This window comes from Ursus maritimus (genome assembly GCF_017311325.1).
Source record: "Ursus maritimus isolate PB19 chromosome X unlocalized genomic scaffold, ASM1731132v1 scaffold_X1, whole genome shotgun sequence".
Lineage (NCBI taxonomy): Eukaryota > Metazoa > Chordata > Mammalia > Carnivora > Ursidae > Ursus > Ursus maritimus.
This window is the reverse complement of record NW_024423319.1, coordinates 104,279,037-104,296,536: the sequence shown is the minus strand read 5'-3', so window position 1 is coordinate 104,296,536 and position 17,500 is coordinate 104,279,037. Positions and strand designations below refer to the sequence as shown.

The following is a 17,500-nucleotide window of genomic DNA, read 5'->3' as shown; positions in this document are numbered from 1 at the left end:
CTTTCCCACACTTGCACTGACCAGCCCTTCCTGGTGGGGGGGCCCTGCAGCACCACCACCAGGCTGCAGCAAGCCTGTGTTAATTGAACCTGAACCAGACCAGTGGTGGAGAGAATTATAATCATGCTTCTAAATACTTGTCACATCAGCCTAGTAGAGTACTTGAGCTAAACCATGGATATTTTATTCTGTTTGAAGGCTGTATTTTGGTATCAACAAAAAAGAGAAAAAGAAAACTGGAGATAATTATTTATAAGTAGGAATGGAGCTGGATAGTGGACCAACAGACTCTTCAGCCCTTAGAAATCTGGTAGCGTCTACCATGTGATTTCACGGGCGAGACTTGGACCTCGAGGCGTTGTTCAGTCAGTAAATGCCTTGTACACAGAGTGTGCCTGGCACTGTGCCTTCTGAATTTGTTTCTAAAGAACTGAATGGAAGATGATGGTTTTTATTTCTTATTTTGAGAAGTGTTTATATACTTGTTAGTTGATCGGGGGCCGAATGCGTTTGTCTTTGAAACGTAGATCTGTCTTAAGATCTTTCAGCTACTCTGCATTGCCCAGACCAGGTGATTGATGGATACTCAGGACAGAGCCGGCCAGGCCAGAGGCTCCAGCACTTCTCTATAGTTTGGGTGGCTTTAAATCATAAAGTGGCTTTCTTTCAGAATTCCTAAAGCTTCCGGCATTCCACCCCTTGAGGCAAAGCTCACGTTGCATTGAGAGAGGGAGGCTATGGATTAGAAACGGTGGGAAAGCGGAGAACTGTATGGTGGGAAGCCATGCAATTAAAAAACTGACTGAAATTATTACCTGATTTCATAATTGACAGAATATTTAATTCAGATATAGTAAATTGACACACCTCTACACAGAGACAATTATGACTGACTGTATAACACCTGACAGAATCAATTATAACTGACTGTTGTTTGATACCTTTGCACGGAAATAAATGAAACAGACATTCAGAACAGAGACGGCTGCTGCCTGTGTGCCTAAGCCTGCCTTAATTAAAATAAAATAACCAGTAGGCGATGTTAAAATGTCTTTGCCTCGTAGTTTCTAGTTGAGTGTGTTTCCTTAAGTCCAAAAGGGGTTTTTACAAAGAGGACAGCTGAAAGAGATTTTTGGTTTACTGATAGGGAAATAAAATCTCTGAAGTAGAGATGCTTTCCTTCGATGGAAAACGCTCCATTTTATCAAACAGTTCTAACGTTTGATTGGATCCGTTAACTTCTAAAGAAAATATTTAAGACAGGTTCAACCTGCAGGTGATGGTCTAGTTCATCCCGTATAGAAAACACTGTAACTTGCCTGATTGTGAGGTTTTTTATTCTAATCAGTAGAAACCACCTTTTAAATTAGTGGTTCATTTTAGTGCCTGGTAAAATACTGTCAATAATTAATGTCTAGGCTACCTTGGTTTTCACTGCTTTCATAAGGGTTGGGGACAGGATATTTTTGGTAATTAATATATAACTCTAAGGAGTCAGCATGTAGAAAGCACCAGTAAGCTGTAGATATGTGTTCCTCAGAGGTTATTCCCAGGAAAAGTAGATTCGCTTCGCTGGGGTATTAAGATGAGTGATTTCGGTGATAGTTCTGGCCACTGGAATATATTTGGCTGGTGCACTTGTATGTAGAAAAAGCATTGCCTTCCCCAGTTGATGAAGTTTGGATTCTTCACGCTGGTTGTTGAGACAGCAACAGCCCCAGTCCCTGGCATCTCTGTGGACCGGGGTGGGCTGGTCTTCCCTGCCCCTTGCTGATGGCCTCTTGGAATCTCTTTAACAGTTGTTGTCATCCGGTGCCTGACCTGCAGTGCCTGTGCCAGTGGCCTCTTTACCGATTCCCAAAACCAGAGCAGGGAGAAGGAATCAGGTGTTCCTGGCCACATTAACTGGTTTCCATCCTTTAACGCTGGTATTTTCCGTTCAGTTCTACGGTGGTGGGTGTAGCAGTAAAAGGAAACAGAACAGTTTCATGCGAAGCCTAATGTAGGGGGTCTAGGTGCCTGAAGGGGGCCGAGAAAAAGCACAAAGAAGGGGTGAGGCTCCCCCCACGCTCCCCCCTCTGACGCGCCTGTGCCAGCTCGTGCGGTTCTGTTTCCTAGAAGACCTTCCATATGTTATTGATTAAATTCTCATTGGGGAAGCAAGTGGGAGCTTTTATCTGCATGTCTAACTGGCGTGGAATGGTGCTTGGCTGTATTGACCGGCTATGGGATATGCTGGCGGTCACACTTGTCTTTTACGAAGAAGAGCACCGAGTGACGCTGGTTGTCATTCTAACTCTGCTGTGTGGCAGCGTAAATAGTCCCCTTTCTAACCAACCTGGTGGGAAAAGTCAATATCCCATCAGCAGAGGAGGTAAACACATCAGGAGCGATGCCCTCTTCCTTCCTCCCCTGCTCCTTATTCTGCAGCTCTTGAAATGTGTGCCCCAGTCGGCACCTGCGCTTGTGTCATTCACATGCACGGGTGCCGCCGCCGCTCTGGCCTGCTGGGAGCGCCGCCCCTGCTCAGCCCGGGCTCAGCCCCTGCTCGGGCCATTGTTGTGGATTCCCAGACTCCCATAATTAGAACTTTCAAAGTGTCTTTCTATAGCCTGCTACCGATGCCTCACTCCCTCTCCCTCCCTCTCCCTCCCTCTCCCTCTCTCTCCTCGCCTCTCTTTTTCCATCTCCCTTGGGCACTTAAATCCTCTCCACAAAACTTTTTGTTGTTGTTTTTTGAAAGGCAATTGACGTAATTTAGAAAAGGTTGTGGAGAACAAATGCGAATGTGTAGCCAAGGAACAGAAACTCTGGAGACCCAGCTTTAGTTTTCCCGGTGTTTTGTAGACTTCAGTGTTGCTCTGTTGTTTCAGTGGGGTTTTTCTTTTTGGTTGATGTGCACTCCTTCCGTGTTTGCTTCCCGATGCTTTCCTATTCCAGGGCGTGGGGCAGCCTGGCTTGGCACAGGCCGGCATCTGGCAGCTTGTGCATCTCATTCTGGGAGCTGGCACGCAGGGTAGGGTGAGGGCGGTGCACGAGTGAGCCTGTCTTCCCAAGTGTGGACTCAGGGTTCTGGATACCTGGGCTTGCATTTCTTCATCCCAGATTTCCAGCTGTGTGACCTTGGGTGAGTGACTTGACCTCCCACCTTCCTCAGCCAGCAAATGTGGATTAAAAAAAAAAAAAAGTCAGCCTCTCCAAACACCTCACGGGGTTCCTGAGCAGCTTTGAACCAAAACTGTGTCATCTTAAGCATCAGGGGCAAAGTCGCTTTATTCCTCAAAAGATCAGACCTCGGTGTCTCGGCCCTACTGCTCCTTTAAACGAGCCAGTGTAGAGGTAGCAGCCTCTGGGGAGGGAAGGGAAGGATCTCCTCTCTGGCTGGTAGTGCCCTTCTCAGAATGGGAAGGCCAGAGACGAGTGGGTAGAAGTGGCAGGAAACAGAGGAAGGGCTGCTGCATACCCAGAGTTCACAGGCATACAGTGTGGACAAAGAAGAAGAAGAAATCGTACCAATGGACAGGTGCTCTCCAGACAGCCTACCCCTCACCTCTGTCAACAGGGGTGTTTTGTGTAGCCGAGAGACACAGACCAAAGGGCCTGAAAGCCAACTAGGCCCAGCTGCTCCGGACTTTGCTCTGGGAGGCTCTGGCTTCCTTTGAGGCAAAGTCTTTCCTGCCACATCCATCCTTTGCATGCAGTTGCACGCACGTGCTCGACAGCGCGGCGAGAGCGGTGGCTGCAGGTGGGGTTCACCTTGGCTGCTGCACCTGCAGCTCGCATCCGTAGAGCGGGGCCCTGCCCTGCCTGTCCCCCGGGCCGCTGTGTCAGCGAGGTGGGGAGAAGCGGCGAGCAGGGCAAAGGAAGACAGGCTCCCACAGAGGAATCTAGGGGTCTCACCCGCCCCCTCCACCCTGGCATGGGACTGGCCTTGGGTGTAGACCAGCCACGGGACCGTGAGGACATCTGAGACACGGAACTGCGAACAGAATCTGCACCCTCTTCTCTAGTGCTTGACCAATAAATACTCAATGGCCTTTAAGGACGCTACCTCTGAGACTTGTAAACCTTTTATTTTTATTTCTTTTTAGATAAGTGGAAGAAGTTTTTTACCCCCAAAGTTCGTCAGGACTACCAAAAACTCAAGAACACAGCAGAGCAGTTCTTGTCCCGAAGTGGCTACTCGGAAGTGAACCTCAGCAAACTCTTCGCTGACTGTGCCGTGAGGCCCTGAGGGAACCCCAGAAGTGGGCAGCGGGGGGGGAGGGGGCATGAAGCAAGACGACCGGCTTCCTGGCACCTTCACCACCTCCACCGGGGCCCTGCCTGCTTCTCAGGCATCACCTTTCCTTTAGGACCGCATCTCAGGGCATTACCGACGGGGGACCGCAACAGTCACTCGTCTCCCGAGCATCAGAGAGCGCGGGAAGAGCCTTCCTGTCACAGTATATCCCCCACTATTGAAACACGGCCTGGAGCCCTTTGCAGGGTGGCTGAACAGCTGGCTGCTTCCTATTCGGGACTGGATTTCGAGGGGTGGGGTAGGTGAGGGATGAGAAATTAGAGAGTGGCTGGAATGCAGGGGACCCCAGGCTTTTGCCCCAGGGCCTTCAGCAGAGGTGCCCCCAGAGAGAGATTTATGAAGCCTGGTAGGAGTGCTAACATTTTGCCTTTTCACACGCCAATTAAACCCGGTCTAAACCCAACTGTTGCCCGAGCCGCTGGTTCCAGGAGCGGCTGTCCTTTTCAGTCTTGTCTTTCATATAGGTAGCCGAGGGGGACATAGAGGCCTTGCATCTACTAAACAGATTGAACAGAGCTTATTTGTTCATTGACTCGCTCCAGAGTCGCACGTGCACACACACACACTGGGCAGGTGCTCTGCACTCCCATGCCTTTTTTTCCCCCTTCAGTAGAAAGTCCAGGTAAGGTTTATATAGTAGGAAAACACATTTAAAATAATTTGATATCCGATAACATTTCCTTTAAAATGTGTAGAGGTTGGGACAAGGATCATTGTGTTGTATTCAGAAGAAATTGGGAGGAGGTTTGGTTAATTAGCCCTGGTGCTGTTTTGGTTTTTTGTTTTGGCTTTTTCTGTTTTGCTTTTTTTTTTTTTTTCCTTTTTCCATTTCTTCACAGTGGTGCCTCTTTGCCGGAAGCCAAATGCATTTCAGTATAACAGTTTCAATATAGCAGTCTTTCCATTCTTACATTATTGGTAAGATTATACTAACAGAATATATTTCCCCTGTATACTGTGCTATATTTTTTTAAAATGTCTGTTTTTCTAAAAGAAAAATATGTTGTGCTTCTTCCCGCCTGCTTAAATAAAGTTCTCTGAAAGGAAAGTAGTCGCAGTGAATCTTTATCAGGTGCAAAATGTTGGCTAGAGGTGGCAGCCAGGAGTAAGGGATGACTGGAGGCCATCCCCTTCCCAAACCTCAGCCCAGTTCAAAATCAGCTCTGAGATGCCCAGGTGCTGTATGTCTGAATGTTCTCAGCAGCATTTGGGAGAATTGCTGTGGACTACGGGTCCTTTAAGAGATGAAGTAAGGTTTCTTATGTGCTTTGCTGACTTGGACAGTCAGAGAGCTAAGCCAAGAGCCCAGTGGTGTCTATTTTTGAAGAAGGAGGAGACCGGTGGCTTCTGAGAGAAAGGCCCCCCACAGGAGAAAGGCCACTCATCATGGACACTAGTGAATCCCCTTGTGAAAGCAGTGGAGATGACACCGTCTTCTGTCTTGCTTTGCTTTCTCTTTTCTCTCCCTCACTTTCTCCTCTGTATAAGAGACAGAAGTTCTAAGCAGAGACAATTCGGGTGTAGAGCCCTGGGTTAATTAATGAATGCCTTGGTACCTCACGCTCCCCAACCCGTCCTAAGTGGGAACAGCCATGTTGCTTCGGGAAATGAAGAGAGTAGTGTGGTTTTCATTGTTTTTGTCATATAAAGTTCTAGAGATGGTTCTCCAATGTGTGCTTCTGGAGCCTACGCCCCCACATTGCTTTCTGAAGAGCAGGCATATTTTCCTTGGTTTCTGGAACCTGGGGTTATGGTAAATACAAATAGAGAGTTATCCTGAACTTGGTCATCAAGAAACTCCAGGACGCTGAAGTAACTTCTTACTGCTCTGCTTCTTGTGTCTGCCTCTAGCTAGCACCATGAGGGCAGGACCTGTTTCTGTAGCAAGTCTGTAGCAGCTTAGATGTAGCATAGCCCAGGCCCAAAAATAGCTAACAGAGCCATAGATGCTTTCTCTTTTCTTTTTTTTTCTAAGATTTTATCCATTCATTTGAGAGAGAGAGAGAAGTGGGTGGAAAGGGAGAGGGAGAAGCAGGCTCCCTGGCTGAGGAGGGAGTCCCAGGGTGCAGGTGCAGGGCTGGATCCCAGGACCCCAGGATCTTGACCGCCCCCCACCAGCCGAAGGTGTGTTCTCATTTGATCTGGAACTGCAGCTTAGTCGAGGGGCTTTTCTGGGAGGCACATACAGAGTCCAGAATTTTACAGAAAATTGAAATCGCAACTTCGATTAAGAATTCCAGTGGATCGGGGCGCCTGGGTGGCACAGCGGTTAAGCATCTGCCTTCGGCTCAGGGCGTGATCCCGGCGTTCTGGGATCGAGCCCCACATCAGGCTCCTCCGCTATGAGCCTGCCTCTTCCTCTCCCACTCCCCCTGCTTGCGTTCCCTCTCTCGCTGGCTGTCTCTGTCTCTGTCAAATAAATAAATAAAATCTTAAAAAAAAAAAAAAGAATCCCAGTGGATCTATTAGAACACAGGAGAAGCACTGACTTTTCACTAGCGCTCACTTTTCTCCGAGGAAGGTTTCTACTCCTTGATTTTTGTCAGTTGTTAGGGCAGTGGGTGGGACGGGTGCAGAAATGCCACCCACTTCTTTGCAAGGGGGAGCCAACCCACATGTCTCTACAGGCTCCTGGGCGAGGATCTTATTAAGCTCAAGTGCTAATGCTGAGTGGATGAACCGAGCGGGGCTTATACGGCAGAGTGGCAGGGACTGTGGCGGACCAGAGTGGGCACGTCCTGTCCAAAGAGGACAGAGGTTACTCGGTGATGCTGGAAGGGCTGGAGCCCAGGGTGGCCCCATGATCTGGTTTTCAAGAGAAGCCAGGAATCCAGATACTCCGTAAAGTGGCTCAATTTCTAACGCTTGGCAACTAATTTTTTTAAAATAAACTTTGAACACTGGCCCAGACTAAACCTCTGGGCTGAATTTTATCTGGGCCATTTGGGAAGCGGTGCCCTAAAAGAGCCCTGCTCTTCTCACGGTCCGGTCCGTGCCTCTGAAAAGGGCACCTTTCCTGTTGGACTCAGGCGGTAGGATCTGCCTCCAACAGGGTGCGCATTTGTCTCCCACGGCGCTGGCTAAACCTCAACTTGCCCTCATTTAAAGGGGCAGAGGGGAGGCCAGAAGTGGAAAACGCTACACAGATCATGCTCCAGATTTTAATTTGTCCAGGAAACAGATGGAGTTAATCTTGTGACTCTTACCCAAGACACGGGCGCTAATCAAGGTTCACAGGTGGGGGTTCAGGAGGGGATGTGGAAAGGGGATGAATTCAGTGCCCTTCACCCCCACCCCCTTCTCTTGCCCATCCCCACCTCTTAACCTCCAACACATGCACACATCGACATGCCTTTTCAAACGTAGCACTTAAATTCGTTTGCTAGGAGATGCAAAGATAAGGAAACTCCAGAAACACATTCTCCTGTCTTGTGTCAGGGTTTTAAGAAAAACACACCAAGCCCCAGACCCTCTTGTCAGACTCCCCCAGCCCCTCCATTCAGTGGTCCCATCCCCAACTTAAAGCCACCTTGCCTTTCCCTCCCTCCCTCCTCTCACTCCCTCTCTCCCTCTCTCTCTCATTCTCTCTCTCCCCTCACCTAAATATTTCTTAATTGAACGGCTCGCTGCGGAGCTTCCTTATAGCCGTTTAATAGATGAACTCATCTGAGCCAGCCTCAAATTTCAGATTAAAATTCCTTCATCCCGAAGGCAGCATTATCAGGTTGTTGGAGGCTGTTTTCAAACCTTGGTTTTGAATAGCAGCGGCTCTGCATTAATTTAACCACTAAGCTAATAAGTAGGTTTCGTTTTGTTATGCTAAGCTTTATTGCTTTTCTTTTGATCAGAATGGTGTTGTTGAGCAAAGCAGCAGACAAGGCATTCTTTGATGAGGGAATTAGCGCTCCATTCTTGCTCTATTATTCATAGCACAGTGGAATATGTAAGTACCTGAGGGCGTCAAAGGAGCGCAGGCTCTATTGCAAAGTGCTCGCCTTGTTTCTCTCAATAGCTGACTATGAGATGATAAACCGCTTAATACACTGTGCTAATTGGATGAGAGCAAAAAGAGATGGGAATTAAGGCGAGGCAAAGGAGAAAGTGCAACCAGCCTTCAATTCACTCTTTCACCACTTTACCAGCACCAAAGGAGGCACAAGCTTTCTATAAGCAGACTAGAGGTTTTGTGCGGAGATAAAATGAACGTGTTAGTGGATTCAAGTAATACACTAATTATTGCACAGTATAAATACCACTACTGGTTTGATAACAGGGAGGTAAACTTCTTTTGAGAGGGTTATAGGATTGCTTGGCAGTGGTGTAGAACCTAATAAGGGCCCAGAGTAATAACCCCCTGGATTAACAAAATTGCTGCTTGTACAAGTATGATTCAGGCTTTTACGAAGATTTCCGGAGAATGAATAAAAATGACTGAATGACATGTCTTAATGTATAACTGGTAATCGCTCCCTTTTCTTTAAAGGAAAAAATGTATACTTCAAAGTGGACCGTTAATAACGTCCAGAAACAACACAACTTTCTCCTTTGAAAAATGCTTCCCCCCCCCACCCCGTCAGGTAGCGGGTTTCCTGCTCCCCGCCCCCCAGCCAGCCTGCCACTGGCAGTGAAATATGCAGTTGCTCCATGGCACTCAGGGTTTCAAAACACCCTTTTAGGCCCCATTTAAGACCCCCTTCGTCCACACACACTGTTGTGTATACACATGCACACTTGCTCATGTACACGTTTTTTCCTCTAAACACAAGCTCAACGAACCCATGTATTATTTCCTTCCCTCTAACATCAGCCCCCTCTTCCAATCCAGTAAGATCTCCGCACTCAAAATGATACGAAAAGGAGAACCACGGGTGCCTTGTCTCTGGGTTTTACAAATCCAAAATAACAGTGATAAATGTTCACCCCGGTTAGGGAGGAGAAGTGGGCTAATAGGAAAAAAAAAAAATGGGAAACTGGTTGGGGCCAATACTGGTCACTTTAGCTGTAATCTGAGTTTCAAGTCCCGAGTCGTCCCAAACCTTTTCCAATTGTCCCTCTCTCCAATTCAGGTACCTTCCGTCTTCCCTACCACAAACCTATGATGCCCGCCCCAACCGCCCGCACGGCCCTGGGTGGTTGGTGACAGAAGAGCACAGGGGTACCTTCTGATAATCTTATAGCAACATTATGCCCTTCTTGCCTTTCCTTCCGGGGCCTCATCCACATCCGGCTAGCCTGACTGAAAATGTAGCAAGTTAGCTTTCCCTTTCCCCTCATCCTTCCCACAGAGGCTCCCAATCACCCCTCATCCCAAGACTCTGTAGGGGTGGCCCTGGGAAAGCAGGTGGTGGGGCATTCTGCCCTGGGTGTGACAGGGGACTGCCATGCCCCCCATCGCAGGGGCTCTCCTGAACTCCCCTGGGCTCGGCATGTCCTCCACGGTGGAAGAGGTTTGCTTAAGGTTGGGGGGGTCAGCCGCTCCCAGCATTGTGACTGCGTTCCCAGATATTGGGGCCAAATTGGGTTGCCATTCATTAATAATGCTCACAATAAGATTAAATCATTCTGGAAAATCTCATAAAATCCCCCTAAGTACGCTCCAGTGGCTCTTTCCAATCCCCATCATTCAGCACTTGGGGAGGTTTGGAAGGAGAAGAAAATTGGTTTCTTTGCTTTTAATGCTGCTTTGAAAAGATACTCAGAGTTTGTCATGCGTGACATGTCACATGTTTAATGTGGACTTGCTGGAAGTCAGGGGGTCTTTAGCGTGTGATATTTATGGGGAATATTAAGTGCAGAATGAGGTCCCTCCAGCTGGGGAAAGTTGAAAGAATAGGAGGCCCGGGACCGGGCTTGTTTGCAGCATCAGAATGACATAGGATTAAGAGTTTGTAAAACAAGGCGAGGGGTTCTCATTGGCCAGTAATAAATGTAATCCTTGGAGGTAATTTCACGCAATTTGCTTCTGCTCCATGGAAGGGTCAAATGAGAAAAAATGACTTAAAAAAGAGTTCATTAACAGGAAGAATGGTACTGTTTCTCGTATACCATCCAACTGGCAGCCTGGAGAGGAAAAAAAGCCCTACCTAAACAAAAAGCCAAAATCGAGGGAAAATTGATATTGACCACCAAAAAAAAAAAAAAAAAAAAAAAGCCTTTCCCTCACTCCCTCTTCTGCACTCCCCCATCCCCACCTCCAAACTCCACAAACTCCAGTGTAACCCTGCCCACCCCGGGAAAGGGGCCTTCACACCAGGAGATCCTGTGGAGCCTGGAGGTTTGAGGCGCTCAGATCTCGAGGGGATGTCCTACAAAGTTCCCGCCGGGCCTGCTTAACTCGAGAATGGAGCGTGTGGCCTCAGTGGCTGAGGAAGGAAAGGTGGCGAGCGGCCTCCCCCCCTCCCCATACCCCAGTCCAGGCTTCTGCTTTCGAGCTCCGCCCTTGCGAGTCCAGAGCCGGGGCTCGGCGGCGGTGGCTGCCCACCCGACGGCCCGGGGCCGGAAAGCAGCCTGGGCCCGCGAAGCCCGTGGGCGCGCTCCCCAAAGTTCCCAGCCGGCGAGGGCTCCGGATGGGCGAGCCGAGGACACCCGGGCCTGAGCGCGGCAGCTGCCGAGCGGGTTACCCGCCCCCGAGTTGCCTCCGACCTCTGCCCGACCCCGCACCTGCCCCTCGGCCGCGCACATTTGCGCTCCCCAGCCGCAAGGGGACCCGCCCCCCTTCCGCAGGGCGCGGCCCGGGGAGCGCGCGCGGAGCCCGACGGCCGGCCCAGAGACTCGCCCCCGCCCCCCGCGGCGCCCGACTGGCCCAAGGCCTGGCAGGGCGGCTGGCACCCGCTCCGCAAGCCCGGTAGTCACGCCGCGGCGGCACCCCACCCCCCGCCTGCCCCTCTCCCCAAAGGTCCGGCGCGCTAATTACTACAAATTGAAACTAATTAAGCTTCTCTTCCCTTTCCCATCACCCTGGGAGCGTCGGCGAGACCCAGCCCCCGCGGGCGGGCTTACCCCGCGGTCACCGGGAGGGGCGCAGGAAGGGCCGGGGCGGGGAGGGAGAAGCCACGGTTCCTGGCGCGGGGAGGAGTGCGCCGAGGGGGTTACAGATTGCAAATCTGTTCGGGTCTCCTCAAGAAACCTGAGTTGTTTAGATTTTTTTAAAATGTATACATTTCCCAATGCCTGGATAAGTGATGTAATGACATTTGTCGAGTTAAGATCTGCCACTTGGATACCCCTCGCTGCCTTTCCATCACTGTTTCTGCGTTCTTCTCTCTCTCTCCCTCTCCCCCTCTCTCTGTCTCTCCTCTCTCTCTCTCTCTCTCTCTCACACACACACACACACACACACACACACACAGCCTCCTCCCTGCGCGTATACTGTGGAGCCCGCCCCCTCGGAAGCCAGCGCCTCGGCTTCTTGCTCTCGCCATTACCTGTCATCTCGGACTGCGCACTTCCCTGCTACGTGGCACTCTCCACGAACAGTTTCCTTCACCTTCCGAGCCAAGACTCCCGCTCGCTTCAAATTTCTATCTCCACCGTCAACAACGCCTACCGTCCACCCCCGCCCCCACCTCGGGCCCACCCCACGTCTGTAGCCCCGGACCCTCAGCTCCCGCTGCGGCACGACCCGGGGGAGCCGAGATGCGGCAGAAAGCGCTGCGGCGGCATTCCTAACTTATGGAGGAAACCCGAATCCCTTTGAGGATGTTCAGACCTGGGGCCTCTGCCAGGAAAACGCGCTTGCAGATAAACCGAGGAGGTGCCCGGGCGCCAGAGCCCACCCCTGGCCTCTGGGGGGCCCCCCGTCTGCTGACCCCACAGCGCCTGCACAGAGCATTCACACTTCCTTTTGTTAAACATATAATTTTTTTTTTATTTTGAGCGTGACACTTCTCCACTAGATAGCAAGGAAAAGTGATAACAATTACACATTACACAAAAGTACTGTACCATTGCCTTTATCTTGAAGGTTTCAGAAGCCTCTACAGTTAATAAGTTAAATAAAGGGCTTGAGTACATAAATATTTGTCTAGGAACCCTACCATATCTACAACACAGTAAGAATCTACAAGAGGACAAACTTTTACCATACCACGCTGAGTGCAATTGCGTTATAACATTTCAAATATACAAAGCTCTGTTCTTTTTTTTTTTAATAACAATGGTATGTACAGAATCAATAATCACAGTTTGGTGACTTCAACAGTCCATATTCTAGCAGAGTATTTCCCTTTGGTTTGATATAAAAACCTTGGTTGGTGTATGATAAAGAAGAGAACAAGAACAAGACGCCCCTTTTTGTTAAGTGCACTGTTAGCTATCTTACAGATTGGCATTCGCTTCCCTGGCCCTGGCTTCACACCGGGGCCCACGCTGGGGAGATCAACTTAGAGCGCCAAAATGCTGTTTAAAAAAAAAAAAAAGCTAAGTGGGGTGCCAGGAGGAAGAGAGGTTGGGTTTTTAAATTTTTTAACTTCAATACCAGGCGTCTTGGAGAGAAAACCTCCCCGATATGATATTTTCAGCGAAGTAAGAACGGGAGAGAATGGACGTTCGAGTGGGAGCGAGATTGGCAGTGGCGGGGGCAGGGGCAGGGGCGGGTGGACAGCCAGCCGAGGAGGTGCCACGTCCGGTAGCGCCAGGGGCTGCCTTGCCCGCATCCAGGCTGCTGCGAAGGCGGCTGCGCTCTCTCAGTGCCGTCTCAGGAGTGTGCTGGTCCTCTGTTTCCATTTGGTCTTGAGTGGTGCTGAGTGAGGTGACCTTTCGGGGTGCGCCCGGGGCGCCAGGGTGGAGGGCAGCCTTTAGCACACCTCCTTGCCCGTGCTGGTGCCCGGCAGGATGTTGAGCTGCGTGAGCTGCGCGGCGTGCTCCTTGGCCTTGAGCCTCAGCGCCGCTATGCTAGAGGCGCGTCTGTCTGCGGCCGCGGTGGCCGGGTCGGCCAGCGCGCCCGACGCCACCGCGCCTTCCACGGCCGGCGTGGGCTGTCTCAGGAGCGCGGCCGCGGTCGACGCGCTGGTCAGGGGGGCCATGGTGGAAAAGAGCCTGCAGGGAGAGCAAACAGCGCGGTCACGGCCTCGGGAGCTGAGCGCGGCGCCGGGGGAGGGGGAGGGCAGCGTTTCCCGCCGCCTCTCACCGCGGGAGCAGAGGGCCACACAAGGGTGCAGACGCGCGCCGCCGCAAGAAGCCCGGAGTCGCGGGGCTCGGGTGGGCCACGAGCTGGGGAGCAGGTGGGAGCACGGGTGGGAGGCTAGCGTGCTCTGAGAGGGCTTTGCTAGAGCAGGGAACCGACGGTGTGCGTGGCGGGAAGGAGTCGGGTATCCTGAAGGGACCAGAGCCAGGGCAGAGGCAGGTCCTGTGGCCCAAAACCCAACGGCCCAACTGCCTGGATTGTGTGCTTTCGCATAAGAAGGGGGTGTATTCTTAGACCGGGAGCTCCAAGTGCCAGGAGGGAGAAGAAAGACAAAGAGAAAAAGGAGAAGAGAGAGAGAGGGAGGAGTAAAAAAAGAGAAAGAAGGAAGAAGGTGGGATCAAAACTGCTCAAGACCTATACCACAGACTTTGTCCTCTCCCTAGGGCGCCTTCTCGATGGGGACTCCTTTGCCCGGAAAAGCTGGCCCGTTACCTTTGGCCTTCCTGCTGAGCGCCAAGCCAGTGCCCAGTCAATGACCGCGAGGTGGGGGTGGGGGGCGCCCGCCTGTTGATTTCCGCTCGGCAGGCCTCTCTGACCCGCCAGCCGCCCCGCGCCCCGGCGCAGCGACACTCTTTCCCCATCGCCTTCCCTGCGTCCTGCAGCCTTTTGCCCCAGAGAGCCCCCGAACCCGCGACCCCCGCGCGCGCGGTGCACGACGACGCGCAAGCCTGAGACCCCAAGCCTGGGATCCCATTCCGTGCCACCAACTCCAGGCGGCGCCGGGATTGCTTCTCGCGGCGCCTCCACCCCCTTCGCACAGCACAGCGGACCTGCAGCTGAGGCCAGAGCCACCCCTGGCCACCTGACACTACCACCCCCAAACCTCCCTCATGTCCCCTCCCCCCGCCCCAGGGTTCTGGCTCCGAACTCCCGCAGGGCCGGCTCGGGGTTTCCACGATTAGAAATGAGCCCACTAGGGTTCGAGGAGAGCCTCCTGCCTTTTCCAAGCCGCCCTCCACCCCTCCTGCCATCCCCCTTGTACTCCTCTTGCAGCCTCTCCAAATCTCGAGGTCTGGTACTCCAGCCGTAGTTTGCCAGCTTTTACAAGGCACTTGTCGGAAGGAAAAGGGGGGGGGGCGGTTCGAGGGACACAGGACTTAAAGTTGTTTTCCCAGAAAAAAATAATAAAGTGTGGCCTGGAGGGGGTGTAAGATGTCCTGGTATCATAGGTAAACTGAGTCACTAACTACGCTTCAGTGCACTCGCTGTTTATCGGTTTGTTACATGAAACTACTTTTCCTTAGTGTCTTTTTTTTGAAACTTTCTCTAAGATGATTTTTGTTAAGTGGCTGCGCAGTTGGATGAATCTATTATTTCTTTGTTCTCCCGAAGAGAGATCATTGAAGCTGCATTCAGTTTTATTTTCACTGCACTTTCCAACTTAATACATCCCTCCTTTGTTTCTTTGTCTGGGTGATTATACAGACTTTTTATTTCATCACTCGATGTTCATTTAAAGAAAGGGAATTATAATATACGATGAACTGTTTCTTTTATTTCGTTGTCTTGTGCCGCCGTGAGGGTCGGGGGGTTGCACATATGGGGGTATGGTTGGCAGCGGGTCACTTGAGTGACAGGGAAGTTAGAGTCAGGGGAAGAAGAAAGAATTCTTTGCACCCAGAGGGCCGGGGGTTCCAGGGCTCCTGTGGAAACCAGAGCTGTGTTCCTCTGCCAGGCTTTGGAGCACGGGGAAGGATTTTTGCAAAATGTGAAGAGCCATCCCAGCTCTGTGGGCTACACCTGTACACGGTTACACACATACCACCTATGGCCTGAGCAACTGGTTGCTGCCTTCACCTGGTACTTTTACAGCTTTCACTGAACACTCCCAGTTGTCACGGTTGTTGTTACTGCCACCGCCCTCCCCTTTACTGCTCAGTCCCAAGTCATTCCCTTCGAGATCCACACTGTTTGAGGCAAAATTAGAGAGTATTTTCTTTGGCTAAATCTCTGAGGGTTGGCCAAAGGGCGAAGATGTGTGTAGCCGCTGCCTGTCTCCTGTCTCCGGCCTCCTCCCTGACCCCAGCCTCTGTGTGTGTATGAGAGAGACAGACAGACAGACAGACTCCCCGAGGCCGCGCGTTACCTGCCGAACGCAGGGCTGATGAAGGCCGGGTGTCGGAACACAGCGGCTCCGAGGAAAGTGCTCAGGCCCAGCGGCGCCCCGCTGGGCGGCAGGCTGGCCGAGCCCGGAGGCGGAGGTAGGCTCGGGAAGGCGGCGGCGGCGGCGGCGGCGGCGGCCGTCCAGGCCGAGTCAAGCGCTGGGTGGTGCGGAGGAAAGGGGCTGGCGTCCAGGTAGGGGCTCAGCGGGTGGGTGGCCGAGAGCGGCCCGGGGAAGGGCAGCCCGGGAGGATGGGTCTGCGCGCCCGCCTTCTCCCGCTTGCGCCACTTGGCCCGACGGTTCTGGAACCAGACCTGCAAGGCGGAGAGAGCCGGGGTCGGCGGGCGCTCGGGGGCGCGCCCCAGCCTCCTCCCCGCCCCCCTCAGTGCTGCGGGCCCTTCCTCCTTTCCACCCAGGCCGGCGCCCACTCGCCCCTCTCTGGCCTCAGGTTATTCCGAGACACCTCTGGGGGCCAAAGGGTGGCGAGAAGGAGCCCAGACTTAAAGCCAGCAGGAAACGCGGGGCAAGCAAAGCCTTTCCAGCGCATATCTCAAATAGCCTAGTTCCTTTCCAGTTTGGAAGAAAGTGGTCCCGAGTGTTTAGAGATGGGGAAGCTGAGGTTTAAACGTCTCCGCTGCCACCTGCTTACGGTGCATCTTTAGCCACATCGCTTAAACCTCTCTCAACCTCAGTTTTCTAATCTGTAAAATGGTGATAATCAAAGTTGACTCACAAGGCTGTTGTGTGGAATGAATAAAATAAAGCCTGTGAAAGCTCGCCTTGGACAGTGACTCCTGGCAGTGGGCAGCCACCCAGAGATGAACACAGATTGGCTCTCTGCAGCTTATCAGCGGTTTCCGCCGATTTCAGGTTTACCCCAGAGCTGGCAAAATCCCTGCTGTGTTGAAAAGGGGACCTCGAGGAGGCGGTTCATTTATTCTTTCCAGAAATATTTCTTGAACACCTAAGAGTATAAGCTGGATTCTGGGGCTTGGGGAAAGCTGGGAGGGAGGGAAAAGCTGGGTTTGCCCCAGCAAACAAGCATACATTGTAGGGGGGCAGTTCTCCGGGAAAGGAAATATGGGGCCTGTGGCCTGCTGTCTGCGGGGGCTCTATGCAGGGCCTGGTTCTAGCAGAAGGCGCTGACTGCCAGGCCCAGGCACGCAGCAATCCCCGGACAAACAGATATCAGAGTGCGGGCTACCTGTAGACTTTACACATCTTCAGAGCTAACAGGTCCTTGATATCTTTGCGGGATGTGGTTTAAATAGGTTATTTAAATAAGACAGTTCTAGGCTTGGGGGAGGTTTCCAGCACAAGGTATCTTCCTAATTGTTAATAGAAAGCAGTTTTAGTAGAGACCTTTACCTGAAATGTGGCAGCTACCATAGTCTAAAAATAGCTTCCAGGAGCATGAGATTATTTTGATGTGACCTGCTCATCACGCCCACAGCTAATAAGATATGCTCCTGCCCCCCGAAGGCATTAATATTTTTAGGCTTGGGTTGGTGCCTGCACACAAGTCTAAAAATTAAGAATGAACTCCAGGGCTATACAGAGTTATATGAAAATATAATGTAAATGATCCCAGGGGACTTTGTGTGTGTTTTTAATTTAAAGACATCCGTGCCTTTCATATATACACACCGGAGCTTGTCTTACTAGCATTGGTATCTAAGCTGGGCTTGACTTCTAGACAGCCACCTACGGCCAGAGAAATCAAGAATCCACAGAGGTTGATTATTTAAAATTCTGCCGAAAAGGGGCTCATCCGTAAGATTCCACAGCCCTCATACGATCTATTTGTGAATCGAAGAAACACTCTAGTGTGGAAATTCAGAGGCTGGAAAAAGTAGGACGAGTTGGGACCAGGCTGGGTGGGCAGCTTTTGTGTATCCAAATCTGTCTAGAC

At 51.5% G+C, this 17,500-nt stretch overlaps 1 protein-coding gene across 1 annotated transcript in view; it reads left to right on the top strand.

Moving 5' to 3' along the window:
* The window catches only part of POLA1 (DNA polymerase alpha 1, catalytic subunit), a 308,487-nt gene extending 303,140 nt beyond the window's left edge, over window positions 1-5,347 (top strand). Inside the window, exon 37 of the mRNA XM_040633339.1 lies at window positions 4,092-5,347. Coding sequence (XP_040489273.1) covers window positions 4,092-4,234 — 143 coding nt within the window. The 3' untranslated portion in view covers window positions 4,235-5,347. The remainder of the gene's footprint in view (window positions 1-4,091) is intronic.
* The last annotated feature ends 12,153 nt before the right edge of the window (window positions 5,348-17,500 follow it).